General features: G+C 43.8%; 1 protein-coding gene across 1 annotated transcript in view; it reads left to right on the top strand.

Annotated features, from left to right (window-relative positions):
* Positions 1-895: 895 nt before the first annotated feature.
* The window catches only part of BBS5 (Bardet-Biedl syndrome 5), a 47458-nt gene continuing 26597 nt past the window's right edge, over positions 896-21756 (top strand). Inside the window, exons 1-2 of the mRNA XM_036888075.2 lie at positions 896-1150; positions 8511-8593. Of these exons, the coding sequence (XP_036743970.1) occupies positions 1092-1150; positions 8511-8593 (142 nt within the window). The 5' untranslated portion in view covers positions 896-1091. The remainder of the gene's footprint in view (positions 1151-8510; positions 8594-21756) is intronic.

Raw genomic sequence — 21756 nt, 5'->3', positions numbered from 1 at the left:
AAACATTATTGAGGACCTGAAAGAGCTTTTGTTTATATGGGTTATGTCTATTGATATTTACTGAGACATTTAAAAATTCATTTTTGATTCATTAAACAGTAACAAAGACTCATTATATATTAACATTTTTAAAAAACATTTTCCAAAAATATTTGTGAGAAGAGTAACATTGATTTATATTTTTGCAAATCTTTTTAATATCTGACTTACTGGAAGATAGCTGGATTCTCATAATGGCTTTTACATTCAATTACATATTATATGACTTTTGGAAATTTTCACTATGCATTTAATGAGTAAATGAGAGTTAAAATATCTTCATATTATTATGAATACAGTTTGACCTTGTGAGTGCCCTGAAAGGATCTTGAGGATTCCCAGGGATCTCTAGATCACACTTTGAAAACCACTGATTTAAAGAACTGTGAGGTGAAGGAACCAAGGCACTCTGGTTCATTGAAAAAGTACTTTTTGAATGTCTACTCTGTGCTAGGCACTGTTCAAAACGGACCTGGTAGGCAGGGTCTGTCCTGGGGGTGCCCACAGTAGAACGATCAGGACAGCATCAGTGGCATTTGAGCTGAGACTTAGGGGGCGGGCCACGCAGAGATCTGGGGAAACAGAGCTCCAGACCGAGGAAGGCGGCCTCCCGCAGACTCTGAGCCACGGGAAGGTAGAGGGAGGGAGAGGGAGAGGCAGGCAGGTCGCAGGAGGGGGCAGGGTCAGGAGAGAGGCGGCGGGCGAGGAATTCAGGTTTCGGTCTTAATTTCTTGACGGTGTAGAGCAACAGGGGGAATGGGTGCAATGGCTTACGAATGTGTGTTTGGAAGCCAGGAAGGCCTGTCAGAGGCCAAGCCCCCGCTCCCGGTCCGGGCCAGCTGGGCTCCTCTAAACCGCGGACCCCTCCCTCCAGCCTCCAGTCCGCTTACTGACGCGAAGGCAACAGGGAAAGCGCGCGCCCGACTCTGGGAAACTTTGGTCTCGGCGGCCGCCGTAAACCCCGTGACGAAGGTGGCCCGTTGCCTGAGAGCCAGGAGACGCCGCTCGGCCTCCCCCGCGACGGAGAATCGGGACCTTGGGGCGCCGTTACCATGTCCGTGCTGGATGCGCTGTGGGAGGACCGAGACGTCCGCTTCGACGTGTCTTCGCAGTGAGTTGCCGGGATTCCTCAGGGACCGACAGCCTTCAGAGGGCGCCGCTGCGCGATTGCAGGACCCGCGGGGCTCGCGAGGCTGGGGGCCAGTCGCGCCTCTTCCCCGCGCTTGGGGCCCTGCCAGGCCGGCGCCGCGTCCCGAACGCGTGGATCTCGCAGTGTGTGTCCCTCGCGGTCCCTCGCCCTGGCCTGGCCCGGGCGCGCGTCAGAAAGCCGGGTAAACACCGCAGGGACCGCCCAGGGCATCCGAGGGGGCTTGGAGCGCCAGTTTCCTGTGGTGGAAGGAACGAAGGCCCGGCACTCCGGAAACCAGGGTCTAAAACGGTCTGGAATAGCGACACACGTGGTGGGCCCTTAGCCTTCACCTTTCTAAGCTTGAGCCTCTTCGTCTGTAAAACACGGAAGGTGGGGAGTCTGCGAACTCCAAAATTCCCAATGACGCAAAGTTTTTTTCCGTGATAAGCCGCCATCTCAGTATTCATCTGAGTAAGTAGGAAGAAGTGGCTGCTCTTTTGGAGCCTCTCAAACAGAAACCCTGTTTTTGGAAAATGTCATGCTTTAAAGAAGAATAATTAGGATCCTCTTAGCCAAAAGTCAGTGGTGGGTGAAAGGAAAGGAGCGACACACAGCAACAATTCACCGGAGAATTCTGCTTTATTAGGGAAAGGTGCTGGGTTATATAGGAAGGGGCATGAGCTGATTGAGGTGTCACTTCTACGGGGCTGGTGGCTATTGGCTAGGTGCTGGGATTAGGGGGGCGAGGGGTGATTGGGGTTCAGGTGGCGCCGGCGGGAACCGAGGACCCGGAAGAGAAGCAGGAATTTCGCCATCTTATGGGTGGGGGCCCTTCATTCCCCCCTTTCTCCTATATGGGGTTGTGGACATTGCTTTCTCTCTGACTTGCTTCCTGCTGAATGGGGGCGGAGAAGGGAGTGAGGGCTTGAGGACTGGGAGGAAACGGTTGATAGGACTCTCCATAGTAAGGACGAGTAGATGTGGACTTCTTCAGGTTGGAAATCAATGAAGGTTCCCTGTAACCATAGGTCGAGGACTTGTTGATTCTAATGGTGCCAAGAGGATACGGGTGCCAAAAGCCAGGCGTCTGCGGCCATTGTTTCCAGGAACAGTTTCCAGCGGAGAGAAGGGTCCATCTCAGCATGTGGTGAGGAGGTTACGTGAGGGTGAGGGATCTTCTGTGGCTAAAAGCTGGTAGTTCCTGAGTAAAAGCTGGTTGAAAGTTTGATTAGAGATTTTACCAACTTGGGATTTGATAAACTTTACAAGGCAAGAAGAGACAGGCGAGGAGAATGATTATTATAGGGCCTGCAATGGGCTAAAGCCAGGTAAGGAAGGGGTTTGTTAGTATTGAAGAGAATGGGTTGGAGGAGTAATACTGTGGGTACCGGGAGTTACCCATGTAGTGAATGGCACAAGACCAGTAGGGACACCCCGTAGGGGTCTGGCCATCGCCTGCAATAGGCTTGTTTTTGGTCATAGAGGAAGCAGAGGTAGGGAGAATAAAGGTAGCTGCTAGTGAACACTTCGGTGGAGGGAGGAAAGGCTCGGAGCAGCCTTTCAGAGGGCAGTCTGATGTGGCAATGAAGGCAGTAATTTTTGTTTGATGCTCTGTGTAAGTCTGTCTGACTTTGAATCGCCATACAAAGGAGGCTGGGGTGGCGGGGAAGACAATAGGAATGAGGAAAAAAAGCGAGAGAGAGCGAGGGAGCAGTAAAGGAGGAAAAAGTCATGATTTGGGTATGGATGGCAAAGGGGGTGAACGGGATTTTGGAGGAAAGAGGACAGTAAGGTCAGGAGTCTGGAGGGAGGGAGAGTCTGTAAACTTTTGTAGGTTAAGAGATCCTTTAGGTGATGTGGGGACAGAATGGTAAGGGGCACCCCGAATGTCAGTTTATGAGCTTCCTTCTGCAAGAGCTGTCCAGCGGCTAATGCCCATAGGCAGGGGGCCCATCCCCGAACTGTGGGGTCTAATTGCTTGGAAAGATAAGCTACTGGGGCAAAGGATGGGCCATAATATTGGCCTAGGACTCCTAGAGCTTGACTGGACCTCTCATGAATGTATAATGAGAAGGGCTTCGACAAATCAGGAAGATGGAGAGCTGGGGCTTCCACAAGGGCTCGACGGAGCTTAATGAAGGAGTGTCGGGGTGAGGAGGATAATGGTTCTTCAGGGGGGCCCTTGCTGAGGTCGTATAGGGGTCTTGCCAACAGGGAGAAGTTAGGGATCTATGCTCTAAAATACCCAGCCAGGCCTAGAAAGGAAAGGATTTCTGTCTTGGTTTTGGGAATGGGCAGGTCAGAGAGAGGTCGTTTTCTGTCCAAGGTAATGGACTTTCTTTGTTGAGATAGAAGGAATCCGAGGTAAGTGACAGAAGGGGAAGAGATTTGAGCCTTGACCGGGGATACCCGGTAACTTCTGGAAGCTAGAAGGTTAAGTAGGGAGGCAGTGTCAAGTTGAGACTGTTCCCACGAGGGACTGCAGAGTAGAAGATCGTCCACGTATTGTAATAAGATGGACTCGGAGTGATCATGATGAAACTGTTTGAGGTCCTGAGCAAGGACCTGTTCAAAAATATGGGGACTATCTCGGAAGCCTTGTGGCAAAACTGTCCAAGTTCAGAATGTCTTGTGTATGGGTCCGTCCAGGTGAAGGCGAAAAAATCTTGGGAGGAGGGGTCCAGAGGGATAGAAAAAATGCGTCCTTGAGATCTAGGACTGAGAAGTGGGAGGCCGAGGCAGGGATCCACGATAAAAGGGTGTATGGATTTGGAACTAAGGGATGGATAGGGACAATGGCCATGTTAATGAGGCAGAGATCTTGGACTAGGCGGAAAGATCCGTTGGTTTTTTTAACAGCTAATATGGGGGTATTAAACGGAGAGTGAGTGAGTCTGAGGTAAGTTTTGTTTAAAAGGTCCTGAGTGATGGGTTGGAGGCCTATGAGGGCTGAAGTGGTTAGGGGGTATTGGTCCTGACAGATATACTGTGAGGGGTCCTGTAATTTAATAGAGGCAGGAGGACATAGAGCCATGGAGGGACTTGTAATGTCCCAGACCTTGGGATCTACAGGGTGTATGAGGGCGAAACTGGAGCTTTCATTGGATAGAGGGGGGTCATCGGCTATGAGGGCCATCAGAAAGGGGGTAATGGGGGCTGTGGGAGTGGATATAGTTATGGAAACATGGAGGAGAGAAAGGATGTCCCATACTAGTAAAGGGATAGGACACTGGGGCATAACCAGGAAGGAGTGGGGAAAAAGGTATGGGATTGTCCTGGATTGTGCATAAAAGGGGAGGGGTTTTCAATGGGACGATCTGTTTTCCTCCTACCCCAACTATAGGAGTAATGGCTGGCATGGTAGGGCCCCGGTATTCTCGCAAGACCGAGAAGGTGGCTCCTGTATCTAGGAGGAAGGAGATGGGGTGACCGTCTACTGTTAAAGTAACCGTGGGCTCCTGTTTGGTGATGGAAATGGTCGGGCGAGAAGACCCCAGGCCCCATCAATCTTCCTCTGCCAGTCCCACTATGGCGGGCTTAGGATGGGGGTTGTTCGTCCAGCCTCCCCTTCGGGTGGCTGGGCAATCAGACCCCCAGTGGCCCTTTTTGTGGCATCTGGGGCATGGGGTGGTAGGAGATCTGGGGGAGAGGCACGCCCTTGACCAATGTCCTTCTTTTCCGCACTTGAAACAAGCTCCTGGGGGGGGGGCTTGTTTGTAGAAGGGCGCCCAGGTTGTGGTTTTATCAGCTGGGCCAACATTTGGAAATTGGCCTGATCAGCCTTTTATTTACGGCATTCTTTCTCCTCCTCTCGGTTATGGAAGACTTTAAAGGCCACTGTTAGGATCTCAGTCTGTGGGGTAGCGGGGCCCTGTTCTAACTTTTTGAGTTTAGCTTTAATGTTGGGGTAGCTTTGAGCTAGGAAGTATGTCATAAGGACATGTCTCCCATCAGGCATTTCTGGGTCCAGGCTCGTATACTGTAATAGGGCTTGAGTGAGTCTGTCTAAGAACTCGGAAGGAGTTTCCTCCCTCCTTTGAATTATGTCTTGGAGCTTTTGAAAATTGACTACTTTACGAGCTGCATTTTTCAGACCTGCTATTAAGCAGCAGGCAAAGATATCTCGAGAGCAGAGACCCATGGTGGTGGGGGACTGAAGGGTTCTGGCTCAGTCTGTGGGGGAGAAACAGGTATGGGGGCAAAGACGGAGGAGGCTCCTGGGACTTAGAGGGGGGCTGAAAGGCTCAGGCTTGATCTGCAGGGGGGTGAGGTGGGGGAGGAGATGGTGGTGGAGGAAGGGGGAGGAGCTGTTGTAGGAGAGGAGGGGGAAGGGAGTGAATGGGAGGCTTCTGCGGGGGTGAGATGGCTTGCAGGCTAGGAGAACTTGGGGGGAGGTGGGAGAAGGAGGAGGCGGCGGCGGCAAGGGAGGCGGGAGAAGGAGGCGGAAAGCTTCGGTATAGGGAATCTCCTTCCATTTTTTCAGGCGCTGGCAGTAGTTAAAGAGATCGCGAGTGATGTTAGGATCAAGAGTTCCCCCTGCGGGCCATTGGTTGTTATTGTCTAGGGGGTATGTCTGCCAATCTTGGGAGCAGTATTTGCGGAGAAGTTTTGGTTTTATATCAGGTGTCAGGGAGAGGGTGGCTAGATACTTGAGCAGGCATTCAAGAGGTGAACTTTCAGGGAGGGATGAGGAGGCTCCCATGGCTAAAGGACAGAGAAGGAGACAAACAGGGGAAGATGAACGGAGACCCTCGGACTGGGAGCAGACCGCAAGGAGACAAAGGGCGTCTCCGATGATCCTTGGTGGTCTGCAGAAACTCATATACGAGTCGGTTTCTTAGGAAGTGTGGGTCGTCACCCAGACTTCTCTAAGAAGGCAGAGTGCCGGAGTCACGAGGAACCTAGTACTAGGAATTTTCGGCGGAAGGAATTTTCGGCGGAAGGAACGGGGGGATGGGGAAGGGAGTGTTCTCATCCACAAAGGAGTCACCTCGTTTATGGCTGTTGAAGGAGGGGCCTGAGGGTCCGCCGCAGCCGTGAAGGCCTAAGGCGGGGAGAGTTCCTTCTTCGTCAGGGAAGAGTGACCCACTCCGGGGAAAACTTACCCAAAGGCTAAAGAGGAGCGGTGAGTGTGAGGAGCCAGCGCCGGAAAAAGAGGACGAGGGCAAGCTGCTGGTGTCGGGGGGAAGACGGGGCCCAGTTGGGGTGTCCCGTCTCCCGGGTGTCGGCACCAGTGAAAGGAAAGGAGCGACACACAGCAGCAATTCACCGGAGAATTCTGCTTTATTAGGGAAAGGTGCTGGATTCTATAGGAAGGGGCATGGGGTGATTGTGGTGTCACTTCTACGGGGCTGGTGGCTATTGGCTAGGTGCTGGGATTAGGGGGGCGAGGGGTGATTGGGGTTCAGGTGGCGCCGGCGGGAACCGAGGACCCGGAAGAGAAGCAGGAATTTCGCCATCTTATGGGTGGGGGCCCTTCAGTGGGGGAATCCCATTGGGATGCTAAGTATTGGAATAGTAAAGCTTGAGTTAACAGGATGGAGCTTCTAAGCCACTTCTTACAGATTCTTTAACAGGAACAGCAGTCTGTTGGATAGAAAATGATTTATTAATTTTCCAGGCTTAGTTGTGGCTAGATATCTTATACTAGCATGGTCTTAGATCCCTCATGTTGTGAGGGAAGGGAATTTTAAACTTTTAAGCTAGTTACATATTCCACATGTTCCATGGCTTTTTCTCTTATTCTTGGAGGGTTCTTAATCCAAGCAAAGGTCCATTTCATAAGCATTTTCGATTTAATAAACATTTATCAAATGCATACTATTTACTGGTCACCGTGCTGATTGCTAGAGATAACAGGATAAGAAAAATATTCAACACAGCCGTCCAGGTCAGCAAACCGCTTTTTTTCCTCCAGTTGGCAACGCTCTCCCAGCCCCCTCCTCCCCTCCTCCAGGCTCCTCTTTTGCCCTGCGCATGCTGAAATGCCACATATCAAAATAATATAAATTGTTCCCTTGCTTGTGCTCAAGGCTCAGACCTTGGGAGATTGCTCTCCTCTGGGCCCACCAGTGTAAAATAAACCTCAAAACTCCAAGACCTCCGAGTGCCGCTTAGTTCTTCGTCAGTGATCCAGTCCAGGTTTTGCAGTATTTTCCGTAACACTGATAGCTAGAGATATCAGGAATAGGAACTTATTATCCTCCCCATCTCCATTCTAGTGCAAGAGACACACCCAGACAATTAACTTTAAAACTGTAAATACCATTCTGAAAAAAAAAAATGAACAAAAACCTGGGGACCATAAAAACAGAGTAGTTCATTTTGCCTACAGAAGGCCCCAAAGCAGAAATAATGTTAGAGTTGAGCCCTTAAGAATGGGTAGGGTCTTGTCAGAGTAGACAGACAAAATGAGAGTATTACAGAGGAAACCAACCAAACAAACATTAGAAGCGGAGTCTCGAATAATAAACTTCATTGGCTTGAAGGCAGGATCTGGCAGGTAGAAAACGGAGGTACAAATAGAAAGGTAGATTAGCCAGATTGTTGAGCTGAGGATTTTGGACTTTAGGTAGTGGAATGACGTGAAAGGCTTAAGCAGGGAAGTGATATGATCATATCTGTATTTTTACTAGGTAAAATTGAGTTGGCTCAATGGAGAATATGTTAGAAGGCTCTACCACATATTCTGTTTTTTTGTTTTGATACCTCAGAATGTGTTCTATTAGTCAGCAAACTATTCTTCATTCTTTATTTCCTTTTGTCTCCTGTGTCTAGTTGTTTATCAAGAAGTCCTGACAGTGCTTTGCTTTAACCTGTCCTTCCATGACTGACCTCCTTTCCCTCTACTCAGAAACCTATGAATCTCCACTCTCCACAGGATAAGGCCCTTACCTATCTGAATGGCATTCAAGGTTCCCAATAGTCTGGTTCCTCCTTACGTATCCTACTGTATTTCTCATTACCTTTCAGCATGGACTGTCTTCCCCAGGCAATCCAGTTTTCTGACATTCCCTTTTTTCTTAGTTCTGTTCTTTGATCATGGACACTCCTCTGTCTGTCTTACTTTGCAGCTCCTACCTTTCCATCTAGTTCTGAGTTCTATATATGTTCCTGGTCACTCCAGGCCCCACTTATTTCCAGATTCTTAAAGTTCTTGGAGACCTCATTTTCAAAATGCATGAGTATTTGGTACTGTATCACTTATATTGTTGGCAGTTTTATATGCATATGTCTCTTCTCTCCCTAACTAGAATAGTATAGGTTGAAGCTTACAACTCTCTCTAAGGCATAAATAATAATTTTATTTAATATAAAATTAAAACTTTTGTGTTTGTTTTAGACAAATGAAAACAAGACCTGGAGAAGTTCTTATTGATTGTTTAGATTCAATAGAAGACACCAAAGGAAATAATGGAGATAGAGGTGAGTATATTTTCTAATATATTTCTGGCTTTATTTACAAATGTTAAATCATGTTAGCTGGAGAATGAGATATGAAACTACATTATATGCAAATTTAATTGTAAGAGTGGGAGATTTAAATCTACATAAGACTTCTCAGATTGAACCAGAAGAAAGGGTAGGTATTAAACCTGTAGCCAGATACTCAGTTTCTCTGTCAGAACTGTAAGTCCTGGTGCTGACATCCACTTTATCAAATATAACTTTTAAAACTCTAGAAGCCCTCTTTGCAAGGGGCTGACTTTTGGATCTGCCTCCCTACAAAAAGAATATGTGTAGAGTAATGGCAGGTCATAGCTGTGTTACCTTTTAAGAAATCCAAGAGTAATGCACAGTCCCCAAAGGCTGACACCTAGAGATGGACATATGGAGAGCAAATTTGGTGCTGTGTTATGAGGTCTTTCTATAGGTTAAGCAGTGGAAAACCTGTGCAATGTCTCTGAATGTCACTGAGAAGCAGCCAGGTCTGGACACTAGAGTCCCTCCCAAACCAAATTTCCCCAAGTCTGGAACTTTAAAAAGTCCAGGCTGCATACATCAGCTCTACATGAAGCCAATATGCAGCAATCAGCAGGTTTTATAGGCATCACTACTGTACTTCAATGAAAAAAATAGGGGATGCATAGACAGCTTAGTGTATTGGAAATGGTTTTTTAGGGGAGGGAGGTTTAGGAGGGTAGAAAATAAATCTCTTGTTCAAGAGAAGAGTAAGTGGGGAAAAGGAGCAGACCCCATTCAAGTAAAAAGGATCAGAAAATCCTAGAAATGGAGCAGTAACCCTTACTTAGCAGAACAGATGAAGATTAGTAAGTCCCGGAGATGGAACAGTCTCTTTTGGCTCACTGCAGCCTTTCAAGTAAGTAGTCACTTGCTCTCTGACTTTCTTCTGGTTGGCTTTGGGGTGGTGTATAAGCAGCAGGCTCATTTGTGGGCCTTCCTTCTCTGGTGAAGGACAGGTGAGGGAAACCTGTCATCACCACTAGCTATAGGCTGATTCTGTCAATGGCTAGAGCCCATCCTTAAAGGAATGCTTAGATCACATTTCTGAAATGTTTCCTAATGTCAGCCAACCCCAGGTGAGAGTAAGATAAGATCTAGCAGCAAACAAGTCTTTTTAGGGGAGAAGAGGTTTTTAGGGGAAAGGAGTTTGTGCCTTTGAGAGTAGAATATTGTCTAGATGGCCACATCTTGACAAAACATGAATTAGCCTGAGGAAGCCAAGAGAATTTTGGATGTTCTCATATGGATTGGCAGGAACTCCTCTCCCTGTTTTGTGCGTGAACTATCTTTTTCCATCTCTTCACTTTTCGTCTGTGTATGTCTTTGGATCTGAAATGAGTCTCTTGTAGGCAGCATATAGATGGGTCTTGTTTTTTATCCAGTCTGCTCCCCTGTGTCTTTTGATTGGTGAATTCAGTCCATTTACATTTAAGATGATCATTGATAAATATGTACTTACTGCCTTTTTATTAATTGTTTTCTGCTTGTTTTTATATCTCCTCTCTGTTCCTTTTTTCCTGCTGATAGTCTGATGGGGTTTCTTTTACTTCTTATGTTACTATATGATGGATTTCTTTAATGTTGTAGTTAGATTTTCTTAATGTTGTAGTTAGATTTTCTTTCTCTCTCTCTTTTTTTTTGTTTTCTGGTTTATCTATTGTAGGCTTTAGATTTGTGGTTACCAAAGGCTCAAGGATAACTTCCTTACTATGTAATAGTCTATCTTAAATTGGTAATTATTTCAAACACAGTCTAGAGGTACTTCCTCCCCCCCTTCCTCCTCCACACTTTTTGTATTAGGTGTCATATTCTGCACCTTTTATGTATCACTTGACTGATTTTGTGAGTAGTTGATTTAATTTCATATTTGCTTAGTAATTAATTGGTCTACTACCTTCACTATGGGTTTATTTTCACTGGTGAAAGCTGTTTAGCCTTAGGAACATTTCCGGGTAGAGTATTCTTGGTTGGAGGTCCTTCTGTTTTATTACATTAAATATATCATGCCTTTTCCTTCTGGCCTGTAAGGTTTCTGCTGAGAAGTCTGCTGATAGCCTGATGGGGTTTCTTTTATAAGTGATCTTTTTTCTCTCCCTGACTGCTTTCAGTTCTCTCTCCTTGTCCTTGATCTCTGCCATTTTAATTATTATATGTCTTCATGTTGTCTTCCTGGAGTTCTTTTTGTTAGGGGCTCTCTGCACTTCCATGACCCAAGTGTCTATTTCCTTCCCCAGATTGGAGACGTTTTCAACAATTATTTTCTCAAAGAGACTTTCTATCCCTTTGTCTCCCTCTTCTCCTTCTGGTACCCCTATTATGCGAATATTTTTCCATTTGGATTAGTCACACAGCTCTCTTCTTATCATTCTTTCATTCCTAGAAATCCTTTTTTTCTCTCTGTTTTTTGGCTTCATTGTTTTCTTGCTCTCTAATTTCCAAATCATTTACAACTTCTTCAACCTATGAAAGTCTGCTATTAAATTCTTCCATTGTATGTTTATTTCAGGTACTGTATTCTTCAGCTCTGAGTGGCTCTCTTGTGGGTCTTCTGTCTGTTTGTTGAGGTCCTCCCTGAGATCCTGAAAATTTTTTATAGATCTGTGTGCATGTTTATGACTTTTTTTACTTTGAAATCTTTATCAGAAAGTTTGGTGATTTCAATTTCATTCAGCTCTCTTTCTGGTGCTTTGTCTTGTAGTTTTGTGTGGAACAAATTCTTCCGCCTCATTTTTTCAGTGTTTCCTGTGGAGTAATAGCTTTCTGGGAGAGGTGTCCACTAGTGCCCAGAAGCTCAAGACACTTAACTTTCCAGTGCTGGAAATTCAGCTGTTAGCATGCAGTGGATGGCACCTTTCTGTCTGGCTTGTAGTGATCTGATTTCAGGTGGGCTGTTTGCTTTGGTCGTGCATTTGTGATCAGTGCAGAAGTCTATTCTGGAGTTGTTTTGGGTGGGGCCGCTCTCTGCCTGGGCTACAGCAGTGTTAATGGGGTGTGCAGGCTGTTGTGTGTTTCTGCCCAGGCCTGTTATACAGGATCCTGCACCCCTCGGGAAGAAGGAGCTCCTGGGGTTGGCTCCTGCAGACAATTCCTTGGCTGGGCTGAAAGAGGACCAAGAAAGCTGGGAGGGTCTCCATCTCCCTATCTGGCAGCAAAGTCTGACAGCATTGCCAGGCCATGTGGGCTGTCTGCAGGCCGTGCGCTGCAGGGAGGAGTCTCGGGGCTGTATTGCCATTGGGGGTATTGAGCATCTGGGGCTCCCAAGAGTTCCCATCCTGTTAGGCGAAGAGCAGGCTGGGGAGGTGTTGTTCACCTGCCTTTTCTCCTGAGCAGAGAGCTCCATGTAACCCTTGCCCCTCTGGTGTCCCTCCCACTGCTGGGAAGTCTTTCAAACTGCCTGCTTTGCTTTTGTCTCCAGGGGCCAGTAGAGCATGCCTGTTCTCCACAAGCAGTTGGAATCTTAGCCCTTCAAGTGTTCCGCCTGTCTTCGTTGTCCACCCCACTGATCACCAGAGTACCATGTAATGTAATGTGGGCTCCTGCTCCTGGAGCAGATCTCCAGGACCAGGTGTTTAAAATCCTGTGCTTCTGTCCCCTCCCCACTTTGTTCCTCCTCCTGCTTGTGGCCTGGGGTTGGGGGAGGGCTTGCGTCCCGCCAGATCTCGGCTTTCCCACTTTGCCTTTTTCTGTGAGGTCTTCTCTTCCTCCCTAGATCTAGGTAGTCCTGCAGTCTTCAGGTCATTTTCAGGTTTAGTTGTGTTTGCTATATTTTTGTGTGGCATGTGTTTTTGAGAGGAGGTTTCTGCCTTCCATTCCTACTCTGCCATCTTTTTCCCAGAATACAGATTGGCAGGAACTCTTAGGTGACAGTCCGTCCATCAGTCCAAGCAGTCTGTGGGTAATAGAAATTTTCCAATTCATTAAGTACTCACTGAGTGCAGAATCCTATACCAGCATTTTGGAGTAGGGAGGGAAAAACACTTCCCTGGTTAGATATCTCCATCATAATACCTGAAATCTCACTACTAATAAAAATAACTGTGTGTGCTCACACTTCAGAAACAGTTCATCAGAAAATGGAATTTTACAGGAGTGTGCAGAACTTCTGGTTAATACGGTAGAGAAGATTCCCCTGCTTTCCATCAGCTGGAGAATGAATAAGTTAAGGCATTGCCAAGTTCAGGACACCCGATGTTAAAACTATAAATACCCCCAAAAGAATACCACATTTCATCCATTTCAACTGTAAGTACCCTGACATGGAATTATCAAGATTAGCTTTGCACAGTGAGGCTATATAAGAATGAAACAGCTATATGTCAGTGTTTGGGAGATTAGGAGATGTTAAGGACAGTGATATTTTGGTGTTTGAGAGGACAGAGAAAAGTCCATGCCTGAAACCCTGGGCTAGTAACTCTCAGGCGGTGTCTTTCAGCAGAAAGGAGATGACATAAGAAGGCTAGGAACTTTCAGGAGAGGCACCAAGAACAGAAAATCAGGAAAACAGAGCTGGGCGGTTTTATAAGGCAAAAACTCTTCCCACCCCATTATTTTTTTCTGTCATCTTCTAATAGAAAAACAAAGAATCAATGGATATTCTGGGCTTATAGCCAAGTTGTAGAGACACAGTGTTACTTATATGAAATGGCATAAGGAAAACATAAGTCAATATATCTATAATAACAAAATCAAGTCATAAAAATAAGTTTGTAAAGAATTAAAATATTGAAAAATAATAGAAGTTAACATTTTAAATGTTTACTATTTGCCAGTCACTGTTCTCAGTCTTTTATAGAGTGTGTGCAATCTCATTTAATAACAAAGATAATGAAACAAAAAATGCAGTAGACCTACTCCATATATGACCTTTGCTATTATCTTTTTTTTTCAAACAAGGAAACTGAGGAAGAGAAAGGTTAATTAACTTTTCCAAGATCACACAGCTACTAAGTGATGAACCAAACTGCCTACATTGCCTTCTGAATTTCTAGGATCATGTTATTCTTTTCTCAAAAAATTTCAGATCTCTCCAGTCCCAATAATAAAACCCTATCCCAACTCTACTGCCTCCATTGCTAACAGATCTAAGTCTGAATTTCTTCGTCTAGCATTGAGTAACTTCTGATTTGCGCACAAACTACCTTTCTTGCCTGTTCCACTGTCTTCCAATCATCCCTTTGAGTCCACCCTTTTCCCCTTCCATAGGAAGACTGGAGAGACTAAGTCAAAGGGTTCCCTGTGTGCTCTACCTTCTGGCTGGAAGAGCCAAGGCAGAAGGTCCCAGGGAGGCAGGAGGGTGAGGCCTGAGTATTTATTCCCTGGTTCTTTCCTCTCAAAGCATTCAGCTCTACAGACTCATTCCTACCAGATTTGGTTAATTGCCTCCTATCCTTCTCCCATTGGGCTGGTGGAGTAGGAGGTCTGCTGCACTCACTCAGTGGTTCCTGACGTCCTATCTGTGCCTTTGTAGTAAGTTCTTTTGTAAATAAATGTCAGTTATTCTAATTTGAGTGTACCATCTGTTTTTTATTTGACCCCAGCTGATAGATGCAATGTTTACTCTTCTGTGATCTTTTGTGGACCTTACATATAACCGTGCTGGGTTACTTTTTTTTTTTTAGATAATTATTTTTTTATTGAAGGGTAGTTGATACACAGTATTACATTACATTAGTTTCAGGTGTACAACATAGTGATTCAACATTTATATACATGACAATTCTAGGTACCAGCTATCACCATACCAAGCTGTTACAATATCTTGACTATATTCATTACATCCCGGTTACTTATTATTTTACCATTGGAAGTGTATACTTTTTTTTTTTTTTGTGAGGGCATCTCTCATATTTATTGATCAAATGGTTGTTAACAACAATAAAATTCTGTATAGGGGCGTCAATGCTCAATGCACAATCATTAATCCACCCCAAGCCTAATTTTCGTCAGTCTCCAATCTTCTGAGACATAACAAACAAGTTCTTACATGGAGAACAAATTCTTACATAGTGAATAAGTTCTTACATGGTGAACAGTACAAGGGCAGCCATCACAGAAACCTTCGGTTTTGCTCATGCATTATGAAATATAAACAGTTCAAATATGAATACTCATTTGATTTTTATACTTGATTTATATGTGAATCCCACATTTCTCTCTTTATTATTATTATTTTTAATAAAATGCTGAAGTGGTAGGTAGATACAAGATAAAGGTAGAAAACATAGTTTAGTGTTGTAAGAGAGCAAATGTAGATGATCAGGTGTGTGCCTGTAGACTATGTGTTAATCCAAGCTAGACAAGGGCAATAAAACATCCACGTATGCAGAAGATTTCTCTCAGAACGGGGGGGTGAGGTTCTAAGCCTCACCTCTGTTGATCCCCAATTTCTCACCTGATGACCCCCCTGCGACTGTGCCTGTCTTAGGTTGTTCCTCCCTTGAGGAATCTTACCCGTCTCTGGCTAACCAGTCATCTTCCGGGGCCATACAGGGAAATGTAATGTTGGTAAGTGAGAGAGAAGCCTTATTGTTTGAAATGGTTAGCTTTTTATTTCTTTGCATATTTATGCCCTGTAGCTTCTATGCCCAGCATTTGTCTTGAGGTATCTTTACCACTTGGAAGAATTATGATACTCGGTAAATTTGATATGAGGCACGAATTCTATTTAAGGGTTGTAATTAGGAAGGAAGAAGAAAAGCTATAGAAGTAGCAGGCGGCAGAAAACATGGGAAGATTGATTATTTCTTTGACATATCTTCTTGTAGAGTAACTTCAGCATTTATAGGTTTTAAGCTACTACTTAAATTGCGCACACACATTAACATAATAGGAGTATAGTTACCTAACCAAAGCATACCTGTAATTACCAGCCATCTCCAGTGAAACCAAGAAAACCAGTTAGGCACCTTAGGCATTTGTGAAAACTTATCTATGATATGGTGGATATTGTCCAACTGAACTTGAACAGTCTGAGAGAAATCAGACAAATTAAAACAACCCATTCCTGGGGAATGTTCACATCCCTTATGTTCTTTTAACAGTAAATAGTCTGTAGTTGTTAAGATTTTGGAGCGCTACAATTTGCACTTCTCCTAATTCTTGATTGAGTTCCAACAGTATAGATCCAGTCAAATTTGTTGTTTTACTGTATGCACAGGCCAGCTTAGATATCTCCTTCCTCATTCCCATGGCAAGTCCAGTAACTGGTGGGATGAGTACATCTACAGCTGTAGCAGTGCGTGGATCTTTGTTGGGGTTTTTTGATGATCATCTTCTGGCATGAGTCTTCCAGAGAGTGCTGATGTTGGAAGTTCTTTTTCATATCGTATCTTAGTTCATTTTCGGAGTAGCCCAATTAGGCTTTGATCCTCTGTATAAACACAAACAGACCCTTTGCCTACACTTTTATATGCCCTATATACTCTTGTGTAGAACTCATTGGAGGTTACCACACAGGAACTGCCCTTTTTTTTTTTTTTTTTTTTGGTATCACTAATCCACACTTACATGACGAATATTATGTTTACTAGACTCTCCCCTATACCAGGTCCCCCCTATAAACCCCTTTACAGTCACTGTCCATCAGCATAGGAAAATGTTGTAGAATCCCTACTTGCCTTCTCTGTGTTGTACAGCCCTCCCTTTTCTCCTACCCCCCCATACATGCTAATCTTAATACCCCCCTACTTCTCCCCCCCATCCCTCCCCACCCACCCATCCTCCCCAGTCCCTTTCCCTTTGGTACCTGTTAGTCCATTCTTGAGTTCTGTGATTCTGCTGCTATTTTGTTCCTTCAGTTTTTCCTTTGTTCTTATATTCCACAGATAAGTGAAATCATTTGGTATTTCTCTTTCTCCGCTTGGCTTGTTTCACTGAGCATAATACCCTCCAGCTCCATCCATGTTGCTGCAAATGGTTGGATTTGCCCTTTTATTATGGCTGAGTAGTATTCCATTGTGTATATGTACCACATCTTCTTTATCCATTCATCTATCGATGGACATTTAGGTTGCTTCCAATTCTTGGCTATTGTAAATAGTGCTGTGATAAACATAGGGGTGCACTGATCTTTCTCATACTTGATTCCTGCATTCTTAGGGTAAATTCCTAGGAGTGCAATTCCTGGGTCAAATGGTAGGTCTGTTTTGAGCATTTTGATGTACGTCCATACTGCTTTCCACAATGGTTGAACTAACTTATATTCCCACCAGCAGTGTAGAAGGGTTCCCCTTTCTCCACAGCCTCTCCAACATTTGTTGTTCTCTGTCTTTTGGATGGCAGCCATCCTTACTGGTGTCAGGTGATACCTCATTGTAGTTTTAATTTGCATTTCTCTGATAATTAGCGATATGGAGCATCTTTTCATGTGTCTGTTGGCCATCTGTATTTCTGTTTTGGAGAACTGTCTGTTCAGTTCCTCTGCCCATTTTTTAATTGGGTTATTTGTTTTTCGTTTGTTGAGGCGTGTGAGCTCTTTATATATTCTGGACGTCAAGCCTTTATCAGATGTGTCATTTTCAAATATATTCTCCCATGCTGTAGGGTTCCTTTGTTCTATTGATGGTGTCTTTTGCTGTACAGAAGCTTTTCAGCTTAATATAGTCCCACTTATTCATTTTTGCTGTTATTTTCCTTGCCCGGTGAGATATGTTCAAGAAGAGGTCACTCATGTTTATGTCTAAGAGGTTTTTGCCTATGTTTTCTTCCAAGAGTTTAATGGTTTCATGACTTACATTCAGGTCTTTGATCCATTTTGAGTTTACTTTTGTATATGGGGTTAGACAATGGTCCAGTTTCATTCTCCTACATGTAGCTGTCCAGTTTTGCCAGCACCACCTGTTGAAGAGACTGTCATTTCGCCATTGTATGTCCATGGCTCCTTTATCAAATATTAATTGACCATATATGTCTGGGTTAATGTCTGGATTCTCTAGTCTGTTCCATTGGTCTGTGGCTCTACTCTTGTGCCAGTACCAAATTGTCTTGATTACTATGGCTTTATAGTAGAGCTTGAAGTTGGGGAGTGAGATCCCCCCTACTTTATTCTTCTTTCTCAGGATTGCTTTGGCTATTCGGGGTCTTTGGTGCTTCCATATGAATTTTTGAATTATTTGTTCCAGTTCATCGAAGAATGTTGCTGGTAGTTTCATAGGGATTGCATCAAATCTGTATATTGCTTTGGGCAGGATGGCCATTTTGACGATATTAATTCTTCCTAGCCACGAGCATGGGATGAGTTTCCATCTGTTAGTGTCCCCTTTAATTTCTCTTAAGAGTGACTTGTAGTTTTCAGAGTATAAGTCTTTCACTTCCTTGGTTAGGTTTATTCCTAGGTATTTTATTTTTTTTGATGCAATTGTGAATGGAGTTGTTTTCCTGATTTCTCTTTCTGTTGCTTCATTGTTAGTGTATAGGAAAGCCACAGATTTCTGTGTGTTGATTTTGTATCCTGCAACTTTGCTGTATTCCGATATCAGTTCTAGTAGTTTTGGGGTGGAGTCTTTAGGGTTTTTTGTGTACAGTATCATGTCATCTGCAAATAGTGACAATTTAACTTCTTTACCAATCTGGGTTCCCTGTATTTCTTTGTTTTGTCTGATTGCGATGGCTAGGACCTTCAGTACTATGTTAAATAACAGTGGAGAGAGTGGGCATTCCTGTCTAGTTCCCAATCTCAGAGGAAATGCTTTCAGCTTCTCGCTGTTCAATATAATGTTGGCTGTGGGTTTTTCATAGATGGCCTTTATTATGTTGAGGTACTTGCCCTCTATTCCCATTTTGCTGAGAGTTTTTATCATGAATGGATGTTGAACTTTGTCAAATGCTTTTTCAGCATCTATGGAGATGATTATGTGGTTTTTGTCTTTCTTTTTGTTGATGTGGTGAATGATGTTGATGGACTTTCGAATGTTGTACCATCCTTGCATCCCTGGGATGAATCCCACTTGGTCATGGTGTATGATCCTTTTGATGTATTTTTGAATTCGGTTTGCTAATATTTTGTTGAGTATTTTTGCATCTACGTTCATCAGGGATATTGGTCTGTAGTTTTCTTTTTTGGTGGGGTCTTTGCCTGGTTTTGGTATTAGGGTGATGTTAGCTTCATAGAATCAGTTTGGGAGTATTCCATCCTCCTCTATTTTTTGGAAAACTCTAAGGAGAATGGGTATTATGTCTTCCCTGTATGTCTGTTAAAATTCCGAGGTAAATCCATCTGGCCCGGGGGTTTTGTTCTTTGGTAGTTTTTTGATTACCGCTTCAATTTCGTTGCTGGTAATTGGTCTGTTTAGATTTTGTGTTTCTTTCTGGGTCAGTCTTGGAAGGTTGTATTTTTCTAGGAAGTTGTCCATTTCTCCTAGGTTTCCCAGCTTGTTAGCATATAGGTTTTCATAGTATTCTCTAATAATTCTTTATATTTCTGTGGGTTCTGTCGTGATTTTTCCTTTCTCGTTTCTGATACTGTTGGTTTGTGTTGACTCTCTTTTCTTCTTAATAAGTCTGGCTAGAGGCTTATCTATTTTGTTTATTTTCTCGAAGAACCAGCTCTTGGTTTCATTGATTTTTGCTATTGTTTTATTCTTCTCAATTTTAGTTATTTCTTCTCTGATCTTTATTATATCCCTCCTTCTACTGACCTTAGGCCTCATTTGTTCTTCTTTTTCCAATTTCGATAATTGTGACATTAGACCATTCATTTGGGATTGTTCTTCCTTTTTCAAATATGCTTGGATTGCTATATACTTTCCTCTTAAGACTGCTTTTGCTGCGTCCCACAGTAGTTGGGGCTTAGTGTTGTTGTTGTCATTTGTTTCCATATATTGCTGGATCTCCATTTTGATTTGGTCATTGATCCATTGATTATTTAGGAGCGTGTTGTTAAGCCTCCATGTGTTTGTGAGCCTCTTTGCTTTCTTTGTACAGTTTATTTCTAGTTTTATGCCTTTGTCGTCTGAAAAGTTGGTTGGTAGGATTTCAATCGTTTGGAATTTTCTGAGGCTCTTTTTGTGGCCTAGTATGTGGTCTATTCTGGAGAATGTTCCATGTGCACTTGAGAAGAATGTATATCCTGTTGCTTTTGGATGTAGAGTTCTATAGATGTCTCTTAGGTCCATCTGCTCTACTGTGTTGTTCAGTGCTTCCGTGTCCTTACTTATTTTCTGCCCAGTGGATCTGTCCTTTGGGGTGAATGGTGTGTTGAAATCTCCTACAATGAATGCATTGCAGTCTATTTCCCCCTTTAGTTCTGTTAGTATTTGTTTCACATATGCTGGTGCTCCTGTGTTGGGTGCATATATATTTAGAATGGTTATATCCTCTTGTTGGACTGAGCCCTTTATCATTATGTAGTGTCCTTCTTTATCTCTTGTTACTTTCTTTGTTTTGAAGTCTATTTTGTCTGATATTAGTACTGCAGCCCCTGCTTTCTTCTCGCTGTTGTTTGCTTGAAATATGTTTTTCCATCCCTTGACTTTTAGTCTGTACATGTCTTTGGGTTTGAGGTGAGTTTCTTGTAAGCAGCATATAGATGGATCTTGCTTTTTTATCCATTCTATTACTCTATGTCTTTTGATTGGTACATTCAGCCCATTAACATTTAGGTTGACTATTGAAAGATATGTACTTATTGCCATTGCAGACTTTAAATTCGTGGTTACCAAAGGTTCAAGGTTAGCCTCTTTAGTATCTTACTGCCTAACCTAGCTCGCTTATTGAGCTGTTATATACACTGTCTGGAGATTCTTTTCTTCTCTCCCTTCTTATTCCTCCTCCTCCATTCTTCATATGTTGGGTGTTTTGTGCTGTGCTCTTTCTAGGAGTGCTCCCATATAGAGCAGTCCCTGTAAGATGTTCTGTAGAGGTGGTTTGTGGGAAGCAAATTCCCTCAGCTTTTGTTTGTCTGGGAATTGTTTAATCCCACCGTCATATTTGAATGATAGTCGTGCTGGATACAGTATCCTTGGTTCAAGGCCCTTCTGTTTCATTGTATTAAATATATCATGCCATTCTCTTCTGGCCTGTAGGGTTTCTGTCGAGAAGTCTGATGTTAGCCTGATGGGTTTTCCTTTATAGGTGACCTTTTTCTCTCTAGCTGCCTTTAAAACTCTTTCCTTTTCCTTGATCTTTGCCATTTTAATTATTATGTGTCTTGGTGTTGTCCTCCTTGGATCCTTTCTGTTGGGGGTTCTGTGTATTTCGGTGGTCTGTTCGATTATTTCCTCCCCCAGTTTGGGGAAGTTTTCAGCAATTATTTCTTCTAAGATACTTTCCATCTCTTTTCCTCTCTCTTCTTCTTCTGGAACCCCTATAATACGGATATTGTTCCTTTTGGATTGGTCACACAGTTCTCTTAACATTGTTTCATTCCTGTAGATCCTTTTATCTGTCTCTATGTCAGCTTCTATGCGTTCCTGTTCTCTGGTTTCAATTCTATCAATGGCCTCTTGCATCCTATCCATTCTGCTTATAAACCCTTCCAGAGTTTGTTTCATTTCTGCGATCTCCTTTCTGGCATCTGTGATCTCCCTCTGGACTTCATCCCATTTCTCTTGCGTATTTCTCTGCATCTCTGTCAGCATGTTTATGATTCTTATTTTGAATTCTTTGTCAGAAAGACTGGTTAGGTCTGTCTCCTTCTCTGGTGTTGTCTCTGTGATCTTTGTCTGCCTGTAGCTTTGCCTTTTCATGGTGATAGGAATAGTTTGCAGAGCTGGGACGAGTGATGGCTGGAAGAACTTCTCTTCTTGTTGGTTTGTGGCCCTCCTCTCCTGGGAGAACAGCGACCTCTAGTGGCTTGTGCTGGGCAGCTGCGCACAGACAGGGTTTCTGCTTCCTGCCCGGCTGCTATGGAGATGTGGATGTGGTCTGGATATTGTCCTGTGTCCTCTGGTCTTTATTCTAGGAAGGGTTGTCTTTGTTATATTTTCATAGATATATGTGGTTTTGGGAGGAGATTTCCGCTGCTCTGCTCACGCCGCCATCCTCCGCCCCCTCCTGGGTTACTTATTTTTGTAAAACATATCATGTAATGTTCCAGTTTCTCTTGAGAATACCTTCCTTTATTTTTGGAACCTCCCACCCTATTTCACTACAGCATTCAAACAGACTTAGCTTCTTCAGTTTTGGGT

This window comes from Manis pentadactyla, chromosome 6, assembly GCF_030020395.1.
Source record: "Manis pentadactyla isolate mManPen7 chromosome 6, mManPen7.hap1, whole genome shotgun sequence".
In the NCBI taxonomy this organism is placed as follows: Eukaryota; Metazoa; Chordata; class Mammalia; order Pholidota; family Manidae; genus Manis; species Manis pentadactyla.
The sequence above is the reverse complement of the archived record's forward strand: the minus strand, read 5'-3'. Positions and strand labels throughout refer to the sequence as shown.